Source organism: Varroa destructor, unplaced genomic scaffold (assembly GCF_002443255.2).
Source record: "Varroa destructor unplaced genomic scaffold, Vdes_3.0 BEIS01000003.1, whole genome shotgun sequence".
Classification (NCBI taxonomy): domain Eukaryota; kingdom Metazoa; phylum Arthropoda; class Arachnida; order Mesostigmata; family Varroidae; genus Varroa; species Varroa destructor.
In genome coordinates this window covers 21428677-21447983 of record NW_019211456.1, presented here as the reverse complement: position 1 = coordinate 21447983, position 19307 = coordinate 21428677, and the positions used below count along the sequence as shown (strand labels likewise).

General features: G+C 40.9%; 1 protein-coding gene across 9 annotated transcripts in view; it reads right to left on the bottom strand.

Moving 5' to 3' along the window:
- Window positions 1-19307, bottom strand: part of LOC147756665 (uncharacterized) — a 146674-nt gene that overhangs the window by 13387 nt on the left and 113980 nt on the right. For 2 of the 9 annotated variants that reach the window (XM_086982735.1, XM_086982736.1), the window contains one exon: window positions 11748-11891. The exons of 6 other annotated variants lie outside the window; for them this stretch is intronic. In XM_086982735.1, the coding sequence (XP_086838861.1) occupies window positions 11748-11853 (106 nt within the window). In that variant the 5' untranslated portion in view covers window positions 11854-11891. Of the gene's footprint in view, window positions 1-7422; window positions 7567-8743; window positions 11722-11747; window positions 11892-19307 lie in introns of those variants that run through there. One more of the 9 variants, XM_086982738.1, reaches the window with a different exon arrangement.

Here is a 19307-nt window from a genome sequence, read left to right as displayed (position 1 = left end):
TTAATGTTCTAGATGTTAGGCGAATTTCATGCGAAGTTCATCTTATTGTATTTACGTTCCTCTGACGAGGCCCAGATTGACATCCGGTTTCTATTTCGTTTTCGTATCGGTGCAAGCTGCCCAATGCTAGATCTTATCTTTATGTCTGGATGATAATCATGGCATGTTTAAATGATTAAACCTTTGCGCTTCCTGTTAAAAGGTAGGTTTCATAGGAGAGGCGTGGCTGGTAAAGGACCTGGTAAGCTCGGCGCCATTTGGTTTAACTGATAGCGACCGTTCGGTCATCGCAAAAATGCGCGAAAAGTATTATCGTTGTGCCCGGCGCCATCTTCAGCGTTGGCTTATCGCCATTTTGAAATAACAAAGGAGTAAACATAAAAAAATACTTGAAACTAATAGCTTTTTTCATATTTTTTTCCTAGTAAATCGAGGTTGGCTGAACAAATCGTTTACTTGTCTGATACGCATATTTAACCCCATTACGAAAGAATGCTTCATCTGCGGCGATTGATGTCGAAGGTATGATGATGTTGTTTGTCTTTGCAGTATAGCTCCATTGGCGCCCAACTAAGAAAAGCGGAGAACTGATAAGGAAGAACAGAGAAAGGCCTAGAGCAATACTATTTGCATCTGTTGATGAGACCGTCGTGCTCTTGGCTGTTTGTCGTTGGCGAAACGAGAAATAGCGAAGATTTTTCCTAGAGGAGTTCCGCCGCAACTAGCCACTATGATGCTCGTGGGCTTACGCAGCTGTTAGATAAACGATAGAAGGTGTTATTCCCAAAAAGAGGCGAATAGCTAGTAAATAAGTAACTATTGATATTGACCATATATATTTACATATAGGCAGGCTGCTTGTTTCCTATTTTATCTAAACACGATGAAGGGTGCGGAAAAATTTGACAACCTAGTTCTGCGAAAACTCAAATGGCATCTATTGATAATGTCATATTTTTCTTCTTGGCACCTCTTTTTCTGGGAAAAAAACCATCTATAGGATTCCCTTTTCCTCTAATGTTTTTTATTGACCTGATAGCATATTTACTGTACGTTTTTTTACCAGGGTTGAACTTGATAATTTGTTTCAACACCAAGGGAAAATCAACAGTAATGCAGGTCGATTGCATGTTGCTTTGCTATAAAGAGTATTCTCTTAAAATACTTAAATCATTATTTGAACAATATTCCTGTGTTAAATAACTACTAATTGTTCAAAATAAATTGAAAAGCTCAGATATTTTTAAAAAAATATACGTATATTCGTAATATACGTTAGCTGAATATATAGTATACTCCCATATTTATTGGGAGTATACTATATATATTCAGCTTAATAATCTGGTTACTTGGCCTGTGAATAATAAACACGACAACAATAGGCAGACGAATAGCATAGATACCTATTTCCATATGTCCTTTTTTCAGATAGTCCTGACCATTAGAAGTTGCGGCCAATTATTAGCTTGCACAAAGTAGCTTAAAAGTATGAGATCTATCAAACCGAATTAGGCATTTTTTCCTTAGAGATAATAAACGTTAGGCCGAGATTTGAACAGTAGTTGTACTTAGCAAGTCTCGATCCGCACCGCATGTCCCCCGCTTTGCTGACAATCCCTGTTCTTCGGTTCGTTAAAATGCAATGTGTAATTCCATTTTATCAGCCTGTAGTACTCTTAAATAAAATGCTATATACAAGACTAAATGAAAGAAAAATGATAACTGAATTTCCGATATAGATATAATCGATAATTATCGTTTCCCTCCCGTTCTTACACCAAACAAATATATATATATATATATATATACACAAATTTTTAGTTAACTAGTTTAATTTTTTAGTCGCTTTATCACGGCTGAAACTTTTCAGGATTCGTTTCTTTTGAGTAAAGGTTAAACGAATAGATATTTACTAAAAAATGTAATGATAATTACACTGGTCCAATTTCTAAATCTGTACAACTTATATTCTAGATGCGCCATTTTAATTTTGATGGCACGGTAAACCCAATCGGCCACACTGGACCTCGAGTTTAAAATACAAAATTTTGCTTTCAAAGCAAGGATTATGATGAATTATTAAGAATAAAATCAGCAATAGGAAATAGTTGTAGAAAGATGCTAAGCAATATCGTGTTTTTACCTAATGCTGCCAATGGCAACTCGATCAGTAAAGCAGGATGGTTTTATCGTACTGCTAAGATAATGTGTAATACTAAGCGTACTTTATCAGAATCGATAGAAAATCTTTCAGTTACATTGATCCGTCAAAGTGTTGCTACCGGTAGTCTACAAAAGCCACCCATCCAATTTATTGCGCCATATATTCTCAGTCGAATAAGCCAGGAAATATTTTTTACTGTAACCAAGAGCACGGCGCTTGTGAACGCGACACCGCTCCATCAAATCCAAAAATTTGCCTCACACCATCAAGTCTTCCAGATTACTAAATCGCCTGAGTTTCGTACGCAACGAAGATTGAACTTTCTTAGAAATTCCTTCCTAAAAATTCAGACTATCTTCGATTTTGATCAAAAGAAAGCATCTTATGTGCGCGCATATCCTTGCAAAGTTCATATAAAACAAACGTATCACAAAATTACCCTGCAATTGTTCCAATTGGAAACGTTAGAAACAGACGGCGTATTTACAAGCATATATGCACAAGCTGTCGTAGGGACGTCGATACCCGGCAAAACCCTTGAATGTTATGTGATCAACTACACAACATAGTACAGGATATTAGATAATTGACTTGTTTAGTACTATTGCTCACGAATGGAAATTTACGAAAAGTAGCTGAAAAAGCACCTCATCAGTTGTGGCTACGGTGTCCAATCGATGGGCAGCCACTCACATGCGGACTTTTTCTTCTGGAATACGCATTGACAATGGGCTGTTTTGGACGGAATACTGACAATACCAATTTACCAGTCGGTCGATCAACTCGCACTAGACCCCTACTTATATATGTAGAATAACGTTAAAAGGAGTCGTCTAGTGAAACTAGTGTTGATGGAAATGCAACCCCGTTACTTCATGGTGGTGGTTTATTAGCTGACTGAAGCCTATTTTCGATTAGCCCCACCGGCTGGGTTTTATCAACGTCCACCACTGCTTCACTTCAATCCAGTCGGCTTTGCAATCTTGTTGAAACCCTTTAGATTGGCGAACAACGAAGAGTCCGTTAGAACAGCTAGAAGCCAGCGTCGGTTTCCTCCGATCGGTTTACCATTTGCGTATCTATCTGAACCGAAAAAACGATGATGCCTGGCGATAATTTTTATCGGCAGTCACTGCTCGTTTGTTACATTTTTCTGTTTCTGTTATCTTTGTTCTTAGTGTTATTGGCGTCTGCGCTAGACGTGTTCTCAGTTGGATCGGCAACAAATGAAATCGAATCGTTGCAAAGAGCTTTGACGGTGTTCCGTTCTCGTTATTATTTCTTCTTCTATTGTTGCCAATGTTGCTACCACCTGCATAGGGTTATTGCCTATAGCAGCATATCGCTTTCGATCTCAAGATGAAGCTTTTTATTTGATTTGATGATAATCTTCCCGGAGATAAATGTTTATGTCGACAGTGCGAACGTTCAACGTATTCGTAGGACGTGCGTGCCGAGCCAATCTGTATAACGACTATAAAACAAGAGAAGGTATTCAGTCGTGATATCGTTACATCATTCATTGATCAGATCGATTGACCCAAAGGGTTTCCGATGGGATTCGAATATGGACTACAATCGAATTGGCTACAAAATTCCGCTGAAGAAAATTAGATCGCAACCGTAATACCTATACATTGTATAGGTTTGCTTTCTAATATGAGTTAATTTTCCAGATCCATATTTGAGCTGCCATATAGCAATCGTCCATGAAATAGGCTGAGTCCATGAAATAGGCTAAAAGTTAGCCATACTCAGCTAACATGGTTTCATACGACAAACTCGTTGTAAAATTCTAGTAAATCGTTTCTAATAAGTCAGTTCCTTTCGATCATAAACCATAGAGCTTTCGGCAGAAACTCACGAATAAGTGTTTTGAGCTCCTATAAAGGGAAATAAAAATTTCCTGTGGAGGTTGTTGAAGGTCCTCCAGTAGGCACATGTTCCACATGTGAGCGCCTGCACTGTACTATTGCTGCAAAGAAGCTCACAGAACAGTTATATGGCACAACATGCAATCGCCATGGTCGTTGTCGTCAAATATAAAGCGACGTTTGCGGCCCGCTCACCTCACCGATGTACAAGAAAGTTGGGGTCGATCCGCCCCCTCGATGAAGTCAATGCGCCGTTTGTAGTTGTTGGAGTCACTGCAAATACGATCATTGCTGCTGCTGTTATCATTGTTATCGAGCCGCACGTTCTTGAGTCGATGTGATACTACCATGACACTGTCCTTTGTTGATTTTCCCTTTACCAATAGCCCAGCCTTTATTATGGTGCAGTGGTATGTTTGCCGATTGTCATTTTGCCAAAATATACACTATGCCTAATAACAATGGTCAAAGTAAATGTCAAAATTCTCCCTATCTATTGTTGTTGGCTTTTTCAAAAATATGTTATTACTATCCAGAATATCGGCTTGCAGTGGCTGGTCCCTGCGTTGCCGTTCGAGCTGGAAATGATACTCCCTGAACACGACATCGCATGGGAAGACAAGGCATACGACTAAAGGCATCACGTACATTCCATGCAGAGCTTAGCAACGTAACGGCACGTATTTGATCTCTGATGACTGGGTTGAGCTTTATTAGAAACGATACGGAGGAAGCGCGTCTGGTACAAGAGAGACGTAGTAACGGCTTGTACAACAATTGCTATTTCGGGTAAAGTTGCTAAACTCTTGTAAAGCTTGGATTTGATAGGATTATCTATTTATACGTATGTGCCGTAGATACGAACGCTTCTCTATGTGCTGATCCTTCAGGCAATAGAAACGGAAGAAATACAACTGAACTAGTGGTGGAAAAAAAAAATAGTTGAGTGAGTGTATGGTACATAAACCTCTCTAAGGCTCCAGAACTGTTCTGAGAAATTTTAACCTATTTCGAATTAATTAAAAAGTTATTTGTGAGTTTCAAGCTCTAAGCTTTACTTGTTTACTAATGGTTGTTACTTGTAAGGTTTTTTTTACACCGGTACCTTACTTACTGGGTGATAAACAATGATAAATCATAGAGAAAATCAACAGCTTTATTTTCTATATCAGATTCATTTTTGTAGTGGGTTTATAGCCCTAGTACAACGTTATGGTAAAGGCTCCTTTGTGGTACCTAATACCATGAGCTGAGCCAATTACGCCGCTGTACCTTCGCGTTACACTAAGCAGGTGTTGCAGTTTGTTTCATTAAAAGTATCGAAAAGCTAAGCAGGCCTCGGAACAAAGGGAAACAATACTATATTACAATGACATTGTTATGATTATTACTACCGTTATTATTGTCGTTCACTTTTCCGTCCTGCCTATTAACTCGGCTCCCCATGGCATTCTATCGTCCACCCTTTTTCGTATTATTCTTCGTTGATTCTCTTCTCCGTTTAGATTGGTTCTATTGGCCCGTTTTGCACTATTGCCTTGTTCTCGTTCGCCCCTCCGCCTCACTTCTCGAGACCAGTCTCTCTGGCAACCTAAACCCCGGCTGGCCGAGTCTCGGCGACATTGGTCCGCTAAGGCACTTCGATCGGCCGACCGGTGACTTACTTGTTCAAATCACCATTGCAAGAATCTCTGATCACTCGTCCAGGCCGGTTATAGCCGCTTTGTACGCGCTCACAAAATGGCATCATGTAGGTGGCGGTGGTGTATCGCTCTAGTTTTTGCGGGAATTGAAACCTTAACACGGGTTGGCATGCTTTCCCTATGATCATTACTTCCCTCCGAAAAGCCAGTGAGGTTCTGCACTCTTTACCGACCGGTTATCAATCCTCTTGTTTAAGGCTTTGTTCCGCTTGCTACCGACAGTTGTAAGGTATGAAGTGTAACAATTTATTTTATCAGCAAATTCTTAATTAATCAACTTGCGTGCGTCCAAACGATGTCCAAGTTTCCGACGATAACGCCCAACGATTGCTTTGTAACACTGGGTCAGATATAGAGGAGGTTCGACTATATTATCCTGAATATTGGCCGAAAGGATGTGGATACGCCCGTGCTTGTGAGGGATCTCAAAGATATATAATGGCCGCAAATGTTCCATGCGCAATATTCGGAAAATGACTAATTGAGTTCTAACGAACAACAGAGAAGTAATCGCTTGTTACTGAATCGTACATAAAATCCATAGAGATTTGATTCTCGTTTGTTCGATTTTTTACCCTGATTCGATAGGCTGATTTGGTTCAACTCTGCATTGTCTCTCCCATCCAATTAACGGAATGAGGTATATATTTAATCGCGCCGCTTAGGTTCGCCGTTAGACTATGACGGGCTCATCCCACGGCGGTTTCCATGCTATCGAGTACTTCACCTACAATCCGTGGTCGCGCAACTGCGGTTTTACTGCTGAAGAATCGCACGGATATCGACAACAGTTTCATTGAATTTAGTTCCGAATAGGCCTATGGCCGCGATTGAGATTTATCGTTAAAACTAGCTAAAAAACACATCAATATCGCTCTTCACACATCTCTTTTTTGGCGTTCTTTATACGATCGGTTGGTTGGCGGGTGTCTTCCCTTTCATGCGATAATCAATTCCGCTGCTTCATGTTTGATCCCAAAATATCCGCTTTTCTGCACCCTTTTTGACTCTCCAGAGCAAATCCCGAGGCGAAGATCCTAAATCAGTTTTAAATTCATCTAACTGACAACGATACTAGCAATAACAGTCGCTGTTTGTATTGGTTAGGTGCGTTACACTGGTTTGGAGTTGCAGTCTCAGCCATACACGGAAAAAGTTAACCAACCTAAAAAAAAAGGTCAGGCAAACGAATAAACTTGCAGTGCTGGGACGCAATACCTTTCGTATGTAGGCACAATATCGACCTTTTCTTTATTCTCACCTCAGCTCATTTGGGAGGAGTGAACAAGCTGGTGTGTCACTGGGACACGCCGTGACATACATATCCGGTCGTATAACACGTGTTTCAACGGAAATGTTTTCGAGATGAAGAGTAGTTATAGCAGTAACGGAGAAAAGCTCGCGCTGGTTATCGTGTGCGGTTTTACTAATGAAGGGGTTTCATTTTCACTATGGAGATAACGTAGCCGAGTTTCTTTAGCTGGCTACATGACACTTGTTACTCGGCAAGATCGGCGATCTACTGGGTTATTGAATGCGAAATCGATCCGTTCGCTCATACTACAGTCTATTGTATAAACGAAAAATGCTGCTCCTTTTCTTCAACTTGTTTTTTTAAGCTCTGATAAGACTGTCATACAGATCATTGGTTTCTGCTCGAGTGTTATGCGTTGGTACGTACTGGCAGGTGAAGATGATGCTGTGCCGGCCTCGACAACTGCCCCTGACATTTGCAAGTTGACGGTTGTGAAGTGACGGTATTGTTTGAGTTTTATTTACCATCCCTATCATTGCTCAATCTGGTTCGTCCCGGTACATGGTCAGGCTTCACAAATCGTTAGAATTAGTGAACAAAACTGTTAGTTTTACCGTCATCGCGGTTGGAGACATCGGTGCTTTTATGTACTTTCTAAAGGGCGCTTTCTAGGCAGCTAGTTTGCTCAATAAAAAGGAACCGATTTATTTTATTTTTTACCGTTGAATATGTAATAGAAGTTGTCGTGGGTAGAGAAAAAAAAAAAAAACTATTGTAAATTTAAGTCACACAAAAAAACACAATGTCAAAATAATGCAGGCAACTTAACGCACTGCTGTATTATTTCTTCGTCAAATGACTTTACAACAGGCCCTAATCTGTTTACCGCTGTCTATTATTATCATATTTTTCACGATTTTCAGCTACCCTCAACAATTAGGCTTTTCATGCAGAAAGAACAACACTAGGGTTTACAGTTAAAAAGTGCTCTCCGCGCTTTCGTCTTGTTGATGGCTGCATGTTTGATCATGGACATTCTGGATATGTTGTGGTTTGTCTACCAATTCATTAAGCTATAACGCAAGGGGTGATTCCTTTCGCGCACCAAAGCATTTGCTAACCTACAAAACGTGGGTACACGCAATGGTTTTGGTTTGAATCCGGGCACAGGCACACCTCCTGACGCCACTTTTTTGCACCAATGCTTAACGCGCATTCTAAAGCATGACTTTTACTTGGATGGTCAAATTATTGGATCGGGTCAGCGACCTGGTGAGAGGTAGCCTCCAGCGCAGGTAGTTTACTTCTGCTAAACACACCAAACTTCTCTAAGTAGTTTTAAGAGGATTACGGCTTCACTATTCTAGGTCTACTTTGAGGGGAACACATTTCGAGGCATACATTAAACTCAATCTATTTTTTCATATTGTATTTGCCTTCGTTTGTTATATCCATGTTAAAAACGGAAAGACGAATTTTTATTACATTTCAGTTTTTACAATTTTACAGTGAGTATTATTAACCGTGGCCCCACGAACGGTGCCCTCCGGCAGAAAAGGACAAGATGTGTATATGTTGAACGATAACATTGACCATTATAGTGAAATTCACAAAAGGCATAATTGTTTACTTTCTATGATCCCTTGCCAATTGGTCTAATGTCAAGCAGTGACAATCGACATACGGTTTTCTAGAATCTATTAGCAGACAGGTAATGGCAGATATATTCATTTCTCCCGATACTCACAGCGAAATATGCTAACGCTCGTCCCTTGGCTTTAAATCGCGTCACTGTACATCTCAGCGCTGGTCGCTATATGAACGGGGGCAGCGAAGTATCGTTCGCTGAAACATTTTTGTGCATAAAAATTGTCATCAACCGATGATTCCTGTTCTGTTGTTCTCTCTTCTGTAGACAACGATAGCAGCAGTAGGTGCAAACGTAAACAAAAAAACAGCAAAAAAAAAAAATCGTGAGCCATTATAGAACCCTTTGGCTGGAATCAAGAGAGAACAACCAATGATGATGAACCGGTGATCGTTGCAGCTATAATCGGCAGCGTAGCAAACGACGAGCGTGCGTGCCGTAACCAACGTCAGTTCCTATAAAGCCGATGACGGTGACAGTAACGTGGGGGGTTGAATGACAGGAGGAAAAGAAAGAAATGATCAAAAAAAACCCTGAGTCGAGTCAAGGCCAAATAATAATAATCAGTAAATTTCTGATCGAGAAAAGATATAGAGAAGTATGACGGTATGATGCGGCGTTTCGAAATGGCATCAAACAAAAATAACAAAGGATATCGACAGTAAATGACGATGTAAATATTACATGTTTATACCATGTGAGTTTTTTAGATATTAAATATATGTCATCATACTTCTTAGCCGAAGTGTATTTTATGGGCAATAGAAACACTTATGATTATAATTAAATTCACTGTGAATTAAATCAATGTTTCCTTTAATGCAATCTTTCAGCCAAGTTTTCCCACTATTAAATTATAGATTACTCGATCGGTTTGTATTTAAATATGATTTTATATCAATTGAACCAATGGGAAAATATATGCTATTGTCTAGTATCAGTATCACTCACCGTACAATTGATCGTTTATCGTCCAATACATTGGCCACTCCGGTAGCCTCTGTGTGATTGGATCCAGACTTCTAAGACGCACTTATATGCATAGACGCATTATATGCCCCCTAAAAGCTATACCAGTACACTTTACTCAGATACGGTCTTTGTTGTGCGAGACAATCTGAGCAAATGCGTGACGGCATCCGTCCTTTAATAGGACATAGCGCATTTCATCCGAACAGAGGAATGAGCTATACATACCTTTCAATCAAATATCATGATATCCGAATGATAAAGCTGAACGCGTGTTCAGAAATTCTATAGTTTCTGCCAGCGTCCTAGAACTGTGCAGCTTTTATTTATTTATTTTATTAAACCACCAGAAAACAACAAAAACTTATGAACTTTTTCATAAGATCTATTCTTGTGAATTTTTTGACTAACAGAGCGGCATTTCCATGCCATATTTTCTGGCCACTATTAACCTTTAGCCAATACACTCACTGTTTCACTACGTGAATGTGATTGCATCACTGGAGTTATTCAGTAAACTCGTTCGAGTAAACCGTTCCTGGATGGTAATTGTCGGTTTCGTAAACAGAATAATTTCTTTATCTATGCGAAGCAGTAAAAAAAGAAACGGCATTTCATAGCATACGACAAGGCAATGCTAGGTCAACATCTTACTTCCTTATCATGTCCGCCTCTATAAGTACACGTGGACCGCTAGGGTGTGCAATATGGCGCATGTGTAGGTCGTCCACAATTCCTGTTCTATATATTGATTCCTATCAATGCATGCGTGGGGTTCTACTACAAACTACTCCTCTGCCATAGCAGACTATTCTTTGAGTGAAGTAGCGGCTGTTTTGCGTGACCAGGGAAATGCACTGTGCCCTGCCTGGCTCTGCTTCACAGCCAGCGACTACAATAACAGAAAAAATCAAATTGTATTTGATAAGAGTTCACAAAATATGCCCAGCAATCCATCTGAGCTTGTTAAGTTGACATTGTTCCTCCCATCATTGTAATAATGGGCATTTGTGAAGCAGAAAAGGTGTCCAACATAATCTTTGCCTGTTTTTTTTTGACCTCTCACTTGTCCGGGAGCGAAGCGGTCTATTCGTGGGTCGGTAGACAACATCACGAATGGATTTGTTCGACTTGGCTGACTGGAAACAGCTGGTGGCGATTGATTTTGCTTTTATGCACTGTTTGTTAACCTCCTTTACTTCGACAATGAAAATGTCGAGCCCATTGCCAACACGATAACGTTTAGCCGTGCCCCACGTCCACGCCTACGATTCACATACCCCTTGGTGAGCCTTCAGGCTGCTGCACACACCGATTTTCCTTGTACTATTATTTTTATTGTAATTACTTTCCTCTCGAATATTTGTGCAGTCAATGGTTGTGGTGCTGATGGCGATGCCGGGGTAGGTAGTTTCGCGTGCAATAGAAATACTGAAAATGATGATAATCATTTGCTTTTGCCGGCTACCGGTAGCATATGGAAACTAAAGGGTACAGAGGTCATGTATCGACTAGTTAGTAGCCATTGTAAAGACAACGTTGCATGCAAATGCTCGAAATGATAGAAGTTCAATGTACTAGTATTGCTGAGACAAAAAACCTACTACTCGCGGTTAGCCATGTTGGAATATTTATGAGACATTCACTGCAAGAGCCGCAAACTTACCGACAACATTTTCAGTGACATTGGTGAAACGTTCTCAATGTGTATAGAAGGGTGGGGGCGACAGGGGTCATCTGTTTTTCTTTGTGAAAATCAGTGCTCTAAAACATTTGTTAACGTTCTGATATGTATGTACGCTTCTGTGTGTCGCACAACTGAGATATCTGTATAATGTGCAAAATCTATACGGGGAAAAAAGTACTTCGAATTGAATGTTTCTAGTTGTACGTCCGTCCGGTTTTGCCGTTGAACGTTGCCAGGGACGGTGAACCTGTGGCGCGAAATGACGTGCCTTTACACCCGACATTGACTTCCAAATATAAACATTTAACTAAAATCAAAGTTACAAATAGGTTGCTGTGACTTTAATTGTGACGATGGAAAGCCCGAAGAAAGCCATTTTGTATGGATTTCTTCGGGCTTGTATGGATGGAAGATATATGAAAATTATATGAGTCGTATTTATACTACATTTTGTTGTTGTGTCAGGAACGTCATTGAGGCCTGGGGCGAACATCCGGCTCGGTGGTAACTTCGCTGGGATGGGACCACCCTGACGACGGTACGGCGTCTGCATTCTGATCTCAGAAAACTTCCTTATCGAGAAAATCGCACCTTAAAAAAAGTTAGACTAGTTTTGTATTAAGAGCTCTTTATTCGCTCACCCTATTCACTTCAGCACAGCTGCTAGAAACTTGTAGAATGTGGATTAATGCTTAGAAGAAAAAATACTCTTCTGAAAATTGACAGTGTCGCGCTACGGTTTGTTTGTACCAAAGCAACGATTTGAGATGAAGAAAAGCTGGCGAATCAATTCACCGTTGCGGAGACCCATTTACGTCGTCGTGAAGGTCAACAAATAGCGCCGCGGAACATAACTATTGGTTCTGTGTTATAGGCTAATGGCATAGTTTGCTTCTCAATTATTTTATATGCAAGTAACTGTTACGGTTCATCAGCAAAACATTGACATCAAGACCACACGTCTTCTAAGTGTATAAAATCCTTTGTTGAATCTACTCAAAAGATCCTTCTTAAGGCCCGCCGACCCCCTTCGAAACAACCCCTCCGTCAGCGACAGGTCTGTTTCGAATCAGTTCGTATAAATTATAACGTGAATACAGGGCAAGGACGTACTATTAGCAAATGACCCGTAGAAAGAATACACCGTTGAGGAAATAATATACTATTGATTTCTTCTGTCACGCTGCCGGCTTTCGGCTAAGCCAGTGCCTCCCATCAACATTCTAGTAACACAATGGTGGTAACCGTGGTGGCACTGATGATGATTTCATACAAAAATAGATCTACTACCCTCAAAATAAATCAATGCATGCTACTTTGATATTTATTTCCTTGGAGCGAGAACAATTACAGCTTTGGTTGCCGAGCCGTTATATTATAACGGTTGCCCCCATAGCCCGCTCCCTCATCGTACATTGCCCGTTTGTTTAGGCGATTTAACCGTTAAGAAGGATTGGGCAAACTTATTCTGGCTGAAATACTTGCTCAACTGGCATTTATCCCATTCATATGTCTTTCTCTGTTTCAGATTCTGTTGTCTTCTGTCAGTTATTTTTCCTCACCCGTTTATCTGCTGCTTCAGGACCGCTGGGTGTTCATTCATGCAGCAATCAGTAGTCGAAAAGAAGTTTAGATACACAACTAACGAGGGTAAGTAACTGGCGTAGAGACAAATAACACTGACTGCTCCCTCAAGTTGTTGACAGACCGAAACAATACAGCTATTTATGTTAATCGTTATCGTTTTCTCAACCGATTCGGTCTATTAGCTGATGAAGACCGAAGCGTGCCGACGGCGTCCGGCGCTACCTCTAATACGCCGTCTCAAAATGGATCAGTCCGTCTGTGTTTGTGCGTACTCAGGGTAATCATATAATACATCGCGACGATGACTTTCGACATCACCACTATTACTACCTCTATAATACTGCTGGCGTCGCGATGAGACCAAAAAAAATCCCGACTGTCGAGTACCGGACGCTTTCCTTTTCCTCATGACGAGACAACGACGGTATCCAGTGGACGATACGATACTTATACAAGCGACAAAATCAACATGGCTAGCTCGAAGTATAGTTAACACGTGCACATTTGAAGACGAACATGTCACTGAAGTCACTCGGTGATTATCTATTATGCATTGTATGACGCTAGTGAAGTGTACACATTGTCGATTTGTTCGAAAAGCTCGCTTTTCTGCCTTTTTTCAAGAAGCGCTAGATTGGTGCAAGAGCCAGTTATGGTGGAATACACTAACCGCTATTACGTGATTGATAGCGTAAATCTCTATAAGTAATAAAACGAACAAATAAGCATTTTCGTAAAAATAGCTACGGCTAGCAACCCCATTACTGCCGTTGAGCTTATAGTAAATATAACACAACTATACTTTTTCGCCATGGTCGAACCGGAAACGTCAAACGCTTTCGGGTACTAGCCAACTTTCTAAACTTTTTGACAGAGGGGCATCACCTCTCGATTCTAACTTTTAGCCCACGACCTCAGTTACGAAGACTAGATGATTTTCTTCGGCTACGGCATTACCACATCATCAGCAAGCATAACTGTAATCGGAAGACATCACTTATAGGCATAATTTTGAAATATACTTATCGTCTATTATGTGACTATTGTATAGCCAGTGCTGGTTTCATCGTCAAATGAAAGTTATTTATTTATAGCGACTTGATGATAGTCTTCAGTGCTCACCCTTCACAGTCGATGCGACAGACGCGGCGTGCCGTATGCCCTGCCTCAGCCACTATGATTAATGATCGTATCGTTACGTCCAGCTGAGACAATATTATATAGCAACAGAAGGAAATCGATATATATATATATATGCATGTATAAATATTGATTTAATAGTAGGTAATCGTGACACGGGCGTTATTCTCTTCCGACGGCTACAAATAAATATTTCAGTTACAGAACATCCGCTGGATCCTTGCGGAACATAACAGAATACGCTGAATTGATGTTGCAGACAGCGCAGGCGCACGTACATGCGAACGACTACCTGTTGTGCATCTGTACCTGCTGTATGTGGACGATCTTGTAACATCAGCGAATAGCAAACATAAACAAAAGTCAACAATTTACAGGGTGTACATATCGCGTGCACCAATTGGGACATGTCAGTTTTTTTATATTAGTGGTCGTTTGAACGATAGGTTCCCTCTCTAATAAAAAAAAAATATGATTTATTCAGATTTAACTGTCAGATAAGGAATCGGCTGTAGAATATTGCCGCACAGTTTTAGATAAGTCGATAAAAAAAAAAAACTTGAAAACCTTTTTTGTAACGAAATACACTTAATGCATAACAGATGTCTAAATTTGATTTATTTGTGTATCCTCATACATGAGTAATTGTTGCGATCTGTCCGACTTTATATTGATAGTTACCCCTATCAGGAGTGGGCCCCTAGAGCTTCACGGTAATAACGCTAAGTGGTCTACCCATACCCATACCCATAGGCTGATCGAATGTCGATCCTAAATGATAGATCAGTTAACAGAAACTGCACATTTGAGACATATTTTTCAACTATATTCTTCCAAAGATAGATGAAAAATGGCAAAACAAGGCGCCCATCTCCTATATGACACGAGTTAAGTCACTGCCGAGAGGCATCACGGAAAGAACTCTTATTCACTGCAGTACATACATAGTAAAACAAAACGTTTTACACCATCGATGCCTTGCTATAACCGCATACAGCAGCATATATTTATATACACATAAAAATTTTTGATATCCGAATGAGATAATCTGAAACAAGCGCTATTGCCGCGGCGCGCTTTATTTGCCCGTTGTCGGGACCGAATGAGACTATCTGACGATACGAAATACCCAATCGCCTGATCAGTACAACGTTAAAATTTCAGTCAATTCTGTTGCTGTTCTTGGGCTATAGTGATTCCAGCCAGAATCACTATCGCCAATTCCACCGGCCCACGCCATCGAAACTGTCGTCTTATCTTTGTTTTGCAGCTTGTCGTGTCCATACGCAATGGTCGCAAGAATACGCCGTTCTTTCAGAGCGAACGTTGTTGTCGCAACTGGGGCTATACATATATAAATTAACGATGATTTTATTATACTCTACTAGCATTTTTTTTTGTTTGTTGACAGATTGCTCACTACGATAACAGACCGAAGTACTTAGCTTGAGTGGGCGCCTACTATTTATGGTTTCGTATGTAGCGTTTGCCGTTGTCATCAGGGTACATGTAGCGCTAATCGTGATCAAACGGACACAAACTGTGATGTTTATTATTTTCCCCGTATATACCTACGAAAGCTTTCATTCGGCATATTTACATATACACATATTTCTTAGCAGAAACTTAACATCAACCTCAGGATCGGCCTCGACTGTGCGATCGCGACGCACGAAGTAATGTCCAGAAACTGAAACACGATTTGGGTGCATGCGCCGCGATTAGTCTGTGTCATTTGGGCGATGTGTTGTTCTCCACACGTTTACTATTTACGTGTTTCTTCGATTTCCCGTTGCTGTGGCAGTCGTTGATACTGTTACCGCTACTTTCTTCCCTGTCTGATTTCGTTCCCCATGTGTGCATGATTTTTTACCGAGACATTTAGTATCCATCATCCGTGTCGCATGCTTCATTATGGCGGACGTCAGCATCTTTGTGGTCAACAATTTTAGCAGAACGACGACAGGAATAACAATATCAATAGCGCTAATATACAAGGCAAAAAATGAGCAGAGTTTGTCCATACGAGTGCAGTCAGCTAGGATGGCATAGCAGAATACAGCATCACCATCTTCAATCTCTTCGTTATCTTCATGACGCCTCGATAGCCGCTTTGCAAGTAGGAGACACGATCGCACTGTCCATGACGAGGGGACGCGTCATTTCCTATAGCCGTTGCACTATGGTATGTCACATGTCCCATTTTGACATGGCATAAAAACCTATTTGTGCATACAGAGATACTCGTTTTAGTATCGCTATCTGACTCGTAACCGACTATGTTTAACGCTGTGGACGTTCTAATTGTATTTCAATTCGGTCTGCTGCTTGTCCATTTCATTTTTACCGTAAAGCAAATTGTGGTATAAGTAAATTACTAGAAAGAACGCTTCTTTGCCTTAGTCATCCCTAAGTGGTCTTGGTCGAAACAGCCAAGATTGAAAATATGTCGATATTTTGCATCGTTCCATACACAAGGACTTGGCGCAAACAATCAATTCCGCTATTACATCTAACGAACACTAGCGCGACTAGGGACCATGTTTGCCTAGAACAAAATCCTCCAAGAAACTAATTAATCGTCGATTTATAAATAGACCATTGATTTGTCCAGCCAATACGTGAGCTTCCGACCTCAATAGGCCTTACAGATGTGTTTACACCTTTTTTTCACCACTGACTTCATACTAAGACGTCGTAGACGAAAGTCTTTACAACAAATAAGTCACTTGTATCGCTCTAAAACGACAGTATCATTATATGTTTTGTAATACATGTGCTACCTGCCTGTGAGTACTCCTGTGAAACTTATAATGAAAATGACGCTTTTTAAAAGTCAAAAAGAAAAAAGCACACTTGGAGAAGAAAAGCCGACTTGAAGATGATTTTCATTGAACCTAGTAGCTGTTGCCTTTCTGCATTTCTAGATAGTCGTAATCACGGTGATCAATCATCATTCGAGTCTAAATGAAACGATCCTGACACACATCACCGCCGAAGCTGAATTGGATCATCGTACCACACTAATCGCGCATTCTACCCCATACCAGAGTCACGGACAAATAGTAAGACACATAAATGAAATCAACAAGGGATACGATATAAATCTTCATATTCTGTAGATTCGCTACATCCATACGTAATGCTCCTGAAGTGACATCCTATTAAACAATCACTATCTAACGCAGACAAAATCGATGCGCGCAATACCCTCAAACGCCATTCATTTATATATTCAAAAAAAGTTGCCCCGGGGCCGCCGTCGGAGTTAGAAAGGTGATATGGGACTGGTGCCCTAGGTCACATTTAATGCGCGTATACCGTTTTGCTCAGCAGCGTTTGATATAGCAACTGCTATCACTGGCGCCGTCCCCGAAAACAACAGCAAACCGACAAGAACACTGTTTTGCCAACGGAGTGTATGGCAGGGGCCTTATAAACTGATAGTAGCACCTGCGGCAGCTGTGTCAACGTCGTACCTCACGCAGGTAAATAATGGACAGATACCTTTGACAATTCTTGTTAGCTGAGGCACCACCACAGCCGGCGTATCAAGATGGACGCACAGCTACTTATTTTTCTAGTTCAACTTTTCTATCCCTTTCGGTCACGTCGCCGGTACCGTCAATGGTAATGGCGATAATTGCAGTGGTCATGGCGGCCGGTGGCAGTAGCAGTAACACGAGAAACGAAAACCATCGACAACAATGTTAATTGCATGCAATCACTTGTCGGACCAATCGACCGAGTATAGCCATGAAATAACTATCATTGTATATGTTCGCGCGTATTTCCCTGTTCATTTTGTTATTATGTCATGCAGCTGATAACACGCTTTCGGTCTATGGCCGACCCTCGACCTGAAATATTTAATAGCTCTCGGCTTTCGAGTTTCTTAGACACTACGTAGCGGAACATAGCACGTTGAAAATCCTACGCGGATCGTCTGTTCACAGGAAGTCTTATCTCGGCCGGGTCGGCGCCAGCTCACGAAAGTACTAATTAACGAACGTCATTTGTAGATCAGTGCGGAAAAGGTGGCAGGGTCTGAGTGAAAAGCCAAAAAGCAGATACGGCGTTGAAAACAGCTCAAAACGCGAGCAAGTTACTGTTGACTCGCTGCGTCAGTTTTCTTTCTATTCACGCTTCAGATACCTTCGTCCTGTCGCTTCGGCTCTATCACGAAGTCAAGAAGAGAGAAGATGTCGGAGAAACTGCAGAAAAACCTGAAACAGCAACTGAAACAGAACTAGGGTTACTATTGGTAACAGTGATGTAAGTTCCAATTCGATTATCGAACAAAGAAAGGCTGATTTTCTTTTCTTTGCACACAAGTTATCGGGGGCTTCATCTCATCCTAAGCCAAACAGCTTAGTCCGACTGTGGTGAACTGCCGTCATAGCGTGTAGGAGCACTGTGAAGAACGAGGCGTTTGAATAGTTTCGCTTTACCCTCGGCGAAATTTCCTTTTATGGATAGTCCCTCATTGATTTCTTGACCTGCGCCCCAAATTACACACTGTATAAATCTAGTTGCAGCGTTACTACTCCGATCGTCATCTGTATAATCGTTTATAACAAATTACGTGCCATCGACCAAATGTGACAGACTGTGATAGAATGTAAAGACGATGTGTAAAGGAAAATTAGACTGATAGACCGTTAAGCGGATGAAGGACGGGAGAAGAACATCAAACTATTACACGTTTTTGCTAAACGATTTGATTGTAAATTAACACAATTGATGCTGCTTTCTCATCTTCATAATCTGATAGCAGTATATGGGCCGCGGCAACATCGAGTAAAAGTCACAATAAGATGCCTAGACTTTCCTATCTTGTTCGTTGTATATATAGATGATAAACTCTCTTTCATATATATGTATATAATAGAAAAGTGCCCTCGACACAAGGCGTGAAATTCAGCCAAGCCGTATTTAAATACCGGATGACTCCCGTCAAACATAGAATATCTTTAAAGTTCTTAACGTTTCATTTGACCGGCCGATTGACTATTATTGCCGCTAGCATAACGGCACGCGCTCTGACCAGACTGTCATTGGTCCCGTTCGGTAGCGGTCGAGGCGAGCATCTGTCAAAATCACTAAGAACAAAGCGCATATTTTTATAGTTGTCATGTTATAATACCAAGCGCAAAATATGCTTCATACGGATGACTGACCTGTGAAGCCTGTTTACTCACCAAAAAAGTGTCGAAGAATTCGCTGACGAAGACGCGTGCGAAGTTTTCGCGATCGTGTGCCACTGTGGGGCGGCCCTTT